General features: G+C 37.2%; 1 protein-coding gene across 2 annotated transcripts in view; it reads right to left on the bottom strand.

The window, feature by feature from the left end:
• Positions 1 to 1,188: 1,188 nt before the first annotated feature.
• Positions 1,189 to 8,125, bottom strand: part of UHRF2 (ubiquitin like with PHD and ring finger domains 2) — a 107,305-nt gene continuing 100,368 nt past the window's right edge. For both annotated transcript variants that reach the window (XM_017506878.2, XM_017506879.2), the window contains 3 exons: positions 7,568 to 7,725; positions 3,559 to 3,657; positions 1,189 to 2,212 (listed from right to left, as the gene is read on the bottom strand). In XM_017506878.2, coding sequence (XP_017362367.1) covers positions 2,066 to 2,212; positions 3,559 to 3,657; positions 7,568 to 7,725 — 404 coding nt within the window. In that variant the 3' untranslated portion in view covers positions 1,189 to 2,065. The remainder of the gene's footprint in view (positions 2,213 to 3,558; positions 3,658 to 7,567; positions 7,726 to 8,125) is intronic.

Here is an 8,125-nt window from a genome sequence, read left to right as displayed (position 1 = left end):
AGTAGCTGAAACTGGAAACTATTTCTCACTCTTCATGCAGAAATGTGGCCAGTACCTCAGGGGATATAGTACTGAATGACGCAATTTAATGATTCATTTTCAATTTAAGAAGGTCTTAAATGAAATGCTTCAAAATAAAAATGACTCCAATATTTAGATCTAAGAGACAACAGTTCCAAGTGTTTTCCACAACTTGATTTGGAATTTAGTTGAATGTAGAAAAGCACTGAAACTAGTTGGCTATATATCCAAGGGTGAGGGCCTATATAGCAAAGATTACCAGCTCTGGACTCAAGACTGCCTAAGTTTATGGCACAGATCTGCCTTCTGGATATTGTGTGACCTTTGGTCAAATTACTTAACCTTTTTGTGCCACTGATCTTCGTAAGATGGGGATAATATCTGTTGTTGGTAGGATTCAATGAATACATATAATACATACAAAGTGACTAGTACAAGGTATTCAATGAATAATATTTATATGGCTGGAACGTAGGGATGGAAAGACTGACTGCATCACATTAAAACTTTCCTCTGATGGAAATAGTGTATTTTTTGGGGCAGACGGGGTGGGGAACAGGGTCTTGCTGTCCCCCAGGCTAAAGTGCAGTGGTGTGATCATGGCTCACTACAGCCTCAACCTCCTAGTCTCAAGCAATCCTCCCACCTCAGCCTCCCAAGTAGCTGGGACTACGGGCTCACACCACATACCCTGCTAATTTTATTTTTTTAGAGACAGGGTCTTGCAGTGTTGCCCAGGCTGGTCTTGAATTCCTGTGCTCAAGCAATCCTCCTATCTTGGCCTCCCACAGGGATTACAGGTATAAGCCACCGTGCCTGGCCTAGCAGTATACTTTAGAGAATAGAATTATGTTTTAAAACATTCTTATGTCTGTGAAATAAGTAGCACTGATTAGACTAAACCTGAACATAGGACAGAAACTACAGGCAAAATAGTCACTAGGTGACTATTTAAATTTTTTTTCCTATTAGAATAAACTTAAAACAAAAATGAGGAAGAAATTTGTTCTTACTGCTTAAGATTTCACTCTAGTTCTCATTACTAGTGCAAAGTAAAAAAAATGTCTGTTTCAACAGAGATGCACAATGAAAAACTGTAGAAATAAAGGATTCTTTAAAATTGATAACATAAGCCAGACAAATGTAAAAAAGGAAAGCAAAATGAGGTGTTTTTCTGATCATAAAATATTTATTAAGGTATACTTTAGGGAATATAGTGAATATAAAATTTAGGATCACAATATGAAGCAATTTCAAATCCTCTCAAAGGTCAGCACAGCTCTCAAAACTCTGCAGATGTAAAACCACTGGTGAGACACTAAAAGCAGTTCGACTAGTACAGAAGTGGAGTTTCATGAACATTTACAACTAGAGCATATGAATACCTCTTTTAAGTGCAAAACCACACCACATTACACTAATGCAGCAACAATGCATTCATTATTGTTCTCATTAGTCATTAGTAGTCAACTTGCATAAAACACCAGAAAAAAGCACAATGGAGTTCACAAAGTGGGCTAAAAAAATGAACCTGTCCTTGCAAAACACACATTGTAATGAAAGAAGAGATGTTTAAAAAAGTATATGCACACTATAGAAGCTGTGTTCATTCCAAGGATCTCAAGTGTCATTTCCTTTTCTGTAAAATCAAATTACAAGAACCAGGCACAACTAATATTTGGGAGGCAGTGTGTAGCTTAAATTTCATTTAACTAGTTATTCAATGATTTTTAAAATCCCCATAAATCTTTTCTGTCCTGAGGTAGTTGCAAAATAAATCATAACTTGGATATCAACTAGAGCTGAGGCTTTGACTTTTTACTCATTAAAACTAGTTGTTACAGGAACTACCTTTAGATATTTAAAAGACAGTTGAGAAATGGGCCTCTTACTACACACACAAGATGATGGCTATGTGGGAAAGAGGATTAGCTGCTTCAGAACGTGAGAGATACAGTCCACCATTTCTTCCACCCTCCCTACCCATTTTAGATTCTTTATTGTCCAAAAAGCCACCATGAACAACACAGTGAAAGCAGACAGATCACCGTCCTTTGCTGTATCCAGGGAAGAAAAGGTCAAGTAGAGTCTGCAGAATCTCATTGGGAATCATGATATAATTCTGGCCAAGATCATGCCGGCAAGCAGGGCAGGAGAAAACCTGTGCCTTAAAGGAGCGCTGCAGGCAATCCTATGGTAAAAACAAAAACATCCAATTTTATCTGATGTTTATATAAGTACTCAGCAACTTACGCTTTTAAATAGGAACCAGAAACTGGTAATGAGAGAAATGTACAGGATTAACAAACATAGAGGCTTGAATTTGCACTGTGGAAAAGCCTACAATCATGGCTTTAGTTTCATCTCTGGCACATATTGTGAGATTTCAGGTAAATTATTTAACTTTTGTATGTCAGTTCCTCATCTACTTAAAATGATGGAGTTAGAGATTACATATGGTTCCCACTAGCCTCATCTTTTAAGTTAGATTTTAATCCCATTCTTTCTAAACAGAGACCTAGAGGAAAGAAAAAAAGAAAAATGAGGATTCCCTTGCTTAGAAATAAATTTTATATTTTACCAAATCACTTAACATATAGCAGGCAGATCACCTTAGGTCAGGAGTTCAAGACTAGCCTGGCCAAGATGGTGAAACCCTGTCTCTACTAAAAAATACAAAAATTAGCCAGTCTTGGTGGTGCGTGCTTGTAGTCTGAGCTACTCCAGAAGCTGAGGCATGAGAATCGCTTGAACTGAGGAGGCAGAGGTTGCAGGGAACCAAGATCGCATCACTGCACTCCAGCCTGGATGACAGAGCGAAATTCCATCTCAAAAAATAAACAAAACAAAATAAAATAAATAGATAAACATAAAGTTCTGAAGTTAGGACACATAATCACCACTGGGTAGAACAAGATTCAATCCTTGGCTTGACTATGTATTTTCATGTATGTATACAGGTGTGCTAAATACATTACATTATGAGTTAATCAACTCAAGTTCAGGTACAAATTCATATGTAGATTTGTTTCCATTTTATAAAAGAAACTGAAGTTCTGAAGTTAGGGCACATAATCATCATTGGGTAGAACAAGATTTGAACCCTGGCTTCACTAAAACACAAACTTTCCTTTTACACAACACTGATAACACAATATTCAATTCATCTGGGCATAATGCCAGATATAAACTTTTATATTATTCATTAAGTGCATAAAAATACTCCAGTTTGCACTATAATATATGAAACATATAAGCTATTACACAGAAAAGAACAATGACTTCTTACTTTCTCTCTCATTTCAGCCCCTCGTCAAAATTCCAAACATGACAGAATGCCGCAAACAACATACTGGAATTGCTAGTATCTAATTAAAACATGCATTTACCACCAAGATGTAATTAAATGCTTCTTAAATAGAAGGTTCCACACTATCCTGACTTCATGGAAAATACTTCTTAGCATGCTGAAAACAGGTATAGAGATTAGTGTGCCTTCATGCCTTACAGGGAAAATGAGGAAGGAATTCTACTTACTTTACAGACATTGTGGAAGCACTCAGTTGTCACAGGCTGGTAAACTAGTTCCTGGCAGCAAACACACATAAAAGACTGTTCCAATTTTTTCAGAAAATTCTAGAATGGTACCCAAGAATAAGGAAAGTTAACAGTTCATAATATACTAATAAAATCCATCTATTGTATATTTCTTTCTTTCTTTTTTTTTTTTTTTTTGAGACGGAGTTTCGCTCTTGTTACCCAGGCTGGAGTGCAATGGCGCGATCTCGGCTCACCGCAACCTCCGCCTCCTGGGTTCAGGCAATTCTCCTGCCTCAGCCTCCTGAGTAGCTGGGATTACAGGCACGTGCCACCATGCCCAGCTAATTTTTTGTATTTTTAGTAGAGATGGGGTTTCACCATGTTGACCAGGATGGTCTCGATCTCTTGACCTCGTGATCCACCCGCCTCGGCCTCCCAAAGTGCTGGGATTACAGGCTTGAGCCACCGCGCCCGGCCTATTGTATATTTCAAAACAGCTAGAGAGAATAACTCAAATGCTCCCAGCATAAGGAAATGATAAATGTTTACAGTGATGAACAATCCAATTAGCCTGACGTGATTATTACTTGTTATATGAATATATCAAAATTTCACATGTATCTCAAAATACATCCATCTATTATTTAGCAATAAAAACGTCTCAGTCACATTTAATGTCTTCTATTAAAAAAATCAGGTAGTCATGATTCTAATTACCTGACAAAAGCAAACTAAAGAAACCCCATTCCATAGACGTTAGTTGTAAATCATAGTACTGGATGGTAAAAGATGGAGAGTCAATATATAATGTTAAAAAGTCAAAGTTCCCCTAAACCTCACATTCCAGGGATAAACTATTTTTCACTTAAAAAAAAAATCATGGCAGCTTGTCTCAAGGTCTTTTTTCAAAAAGCTGTACTGCACAGTATTCCAGTGTATGAACATGTATTATTAAATCTTCTGCTGTTATGAAACTTGAATATTTGTCTTTTGGAGCTTGAATAAAAACGCACTAGGCAACAATACTCTGTTGCATCTAATACCACCAAAAAAAATCAACATATTTATTTTCCTAAGATTAATCTGTGGTATTTTTACCTCAATCCTAAAATCCTATACCTTCCTGATGCTAATGTTTACTTACAGTAGGACAAAATTACAAAAAGTAGAGCCACCTAAAATAAACATGATCAAATGGATGCCCTATAATACTGGTTCCATTTCATCTTGGCTACCCTATATTACTGGCTCCACTTCATCTTGGCTGGTATTTTTTTTTTTTTTTTTTTTTTAAGCTAGAAGGAAAAGTAGTTTTTTTCTAAGTAAGTCATAAGGATATTCCTTCAGTTACCTTAGGTAGTGAGGGAGTACATTTCACATTTACTTTTTATATTAATAGAAAAAGTAAGGTCGGGCACAGTGGCTCACGCCTGTAATCCCAGTACTTTGGCAGGCCGAAACAGGTGGATCATTTAAGGTCAGGAGTTCTCATTTAAGGTCAGGAGTTCTAGACCAACCTGGCCAACATGGCACAACCAGTCTCTAGAAAAAAATACAAGAAATTAGCTGGGCTTGGTGGTAGGCACCTGTAATCCCAGCTATTTGGGAGTCTGAGGCAGAAGAATTGCTTGAACCTGGGAGGCAGAGGCTGCAGTGAGCTGAGACCGTACCACTATACTCCAGCCAGGGTGACAAAGAGACTCCATTTCAAAAAAAAGTAGAACTTATAAGTTTCAAATTTAAAAATCAAAAGATGGCTCATATTAACTGATTTATGAACATGGATTATTATTTTTTGCTTTACCAAAAAAGTCAGCAAAGGGGAGAACATGGAGTATTAAAATCAAACGTATTACAATGTATTATAAACACATTTTTAGAATATGGCAATTATGAGGAGATGTTGAAAACTCTCAAACTTTATACCAGGCACTCTCTCATTAACAAACTCCTTTGTTAATGACCAATATTTAACATGGTACTTCTATAGTTCCTATAATATGGGTATATCTAATACAGATATTTTGAATAGCTATAATGTGCTAGGCATTCATCTACAGCGGTACTAAAAAAGCTATCTGTGCTCTCATCGAACTTATGTTTCTATAGGAGAGCAAACTAAAAACAGATTCAGATAGCAGTAACTGAGAAAACAACAAACTGACTCTCGCCTATAATCCAAGCTACTTGGGAGGCTAAAGTGGGAGGAGTGCCTGAGGCCAGCTGTTCGAGATCAGTCTGGGCAACACAGTAACCCCATCTTTGTGGGTTTTTTTTTTTTAGTAAACTTTAAAAAGAGGTTTCTAGAAAGGGTAGTTTAGGAGGACCTCTCTTGAGGAGTCTCATATTTACACAGACTTAAATGATATGAAAGAGTGAGCCACATGAAAAGAGAATTCCAGCCAGAGAAACAGTATGTATGTAAAGGCCCAGGGATATCAAGACGTTACACGTGTTTAAATAAAACAGTGACCACTGCAGTCAAGCGATCTGGGCACAAGAGAGTAGCAGTAAGAGGAGACTATAGATGTAGGTAGGACTGTTGATCACAGGGCCTTTGGAAGGAGTTTGGACATAAGTATACATGCACATATTTATTTATTTAAAGTCACTGTTGGCTAACACCTGTTTTTTTTTCTGGCTTAATAAATGTGTTACTGGCCTATATGAAGATAATAGGCATGAAATGTGTCCAGGGTAATAGTACATAATGTCCAGAGTAACCACTAGCAGCAAGGTCACAAAATATGACCTAACCAGGTCAGATTCTGTCACCAGTGGGATACTGCCCATAGGGAAGACCTTTCACATGCACTCAGGTGGATTTTTCCTCCATCTGTAATTGCTACTGTCCCACCTGGCCACCTGAAGTCGGAACTCATCTCAGTTATCACTAAATAGACATATCTTTCCCTACCAGAGAATTAGGCTGATAAACAACTGCTTCCTATATCTTAATTTTCTGTACGTGAAAATGAGTGTGACCTAACATAGTCAGACTCTCCTCATGCCTGGGTGTCTTGGCTAAAATGCAAGGAACACTTCTCCAAGTGTAATCACTTTTCCCTGTCTTCTAAGCATGTAAGCCTTATTTTACCAAGGAAAACCCAATTATCACATTTATAGGCAAAGGAAATGACAATTCAAATCCAAATGATATTTGGTAAATTTCACAATTTATAAAAGTTTAAAAATCATATTTAAAAAATTCTTCATTAGTAATAATGACTATCCCTCACAGAGAGAACTCTTGTAGAGTTTTTCTGTTGCTGTTTTAAATCTAGATAGAAAACACATACAGACATAGGGGCACATCAACACTTTGGTGAGAAAGAAAACAGAGAAGTATTACAAATGACAAGGGGTCAATACTCAACAGAAGATTCAAATTTGTAAGTAAAATTAAAGATAAAATAATAAGTGAGTAAAGAATGAACAGAAAATTCATATTTGAAGCCTCCAACTTTAGGGATTTGTTAAGAAAGGCTTGCCTGCAAAACACAGCTTAACACAAAACCCACACATTAATGATGTGATTCCTTTTCACTTTAAAATTATGTGATTAAGAAAAAAATGAAAAATTGAAACACATAAAATACTTAAATAGACAGATCAATCTGGTTTATTTTATCCCTTAGTTTAACATGTAGGTTTGAAATTTGTGCTGAACTGCTTAAGACTTACGCTGTTAGGTAACTTTGAACTGTCGCAAAAACTTTTGTGGCGATTTTAGGTTAAGCTGACCATGAAAATTCTTCTAACAGTATCTCAAAGTAAAGTAAGTTCAGCCATAGAGAAGTAAAAATCCGACATCTAGGAAGTTTAAAATAAATTTAGGATCATGTGTATGTGCTGCCTGAGATTACTTCTGAAAGGTAGTGGCACTGGATGAGAAAACCGGATAGAAGGATGAAGTTTTGACTAACATGTGAAAAACATACTTTATGAGACAATTACTTATCATGTTAATATCACAATGTTATTATTTAAAAAAATCTTCACATACTGGTCCTTCCACAAGATGTGCAAGCACTTCATCCCACAGCTTCTGGTTTTGACAATCTTCTCTAATGAGACGTTGCTGTTGAGGAGTTAGTTGAAATGCCTCAATTGCTTCTGTTGAATCTGATGCTTTGAATACTTTGGTGGCGCTTGGACAGTCATCTAGATTTATTTTAAAAATGTATCAGCAGACTTACAAGTGGTTCTAAGCAGAACTATGAAACAAGAGAGTTAACTGGCACAAGTAATGTTTAGTAAAAAGATAAACCAATACAAAGCAGCATCTAATTTCCCCTAGAACTGTAATCCAGCACTTTGGGAAGACGAGGCAGGTGAATTACAAGGTCAGGAATTCGAGACCAGCCTGGCCAAGATGGTGAAACCCCGTCTCCACTAAAAATACAGAAATTAGCTGGGTGAGGTAGTGGGCACCTGCAATCTCAGCTACCTGGGAGGCTCAGGCAGGAGAATTGCTTTAACCCGGGAGGCAGCCACTGCCGTGAGCTGAGATCGTGCCATTGTGCTCCATCCAGCCTGGGCGACACAGTGAGATTCCATCTCA

Source organism: Cebus imitator, unplaced genomic scaffold (genome assembly GCF_001604975.1).
Source record: "Cebus imitator isolate Cc_AM_T3 unplaced genomic scaffold, Cebus_imitator-1.0 Scaffold364, whole genome shotgun sequence".
Taxonomy (NCBI): domain Eukaryota; kingdom Metazoa; phylum Chordata; class Mammalia; order Primates; family Cebidae; genus Cebus; species Cebus imitator.
Note: the sequence above shows the minus strand (reverse complement) of the source record. Positions and strands in the feature narration are given on the sequence as shown.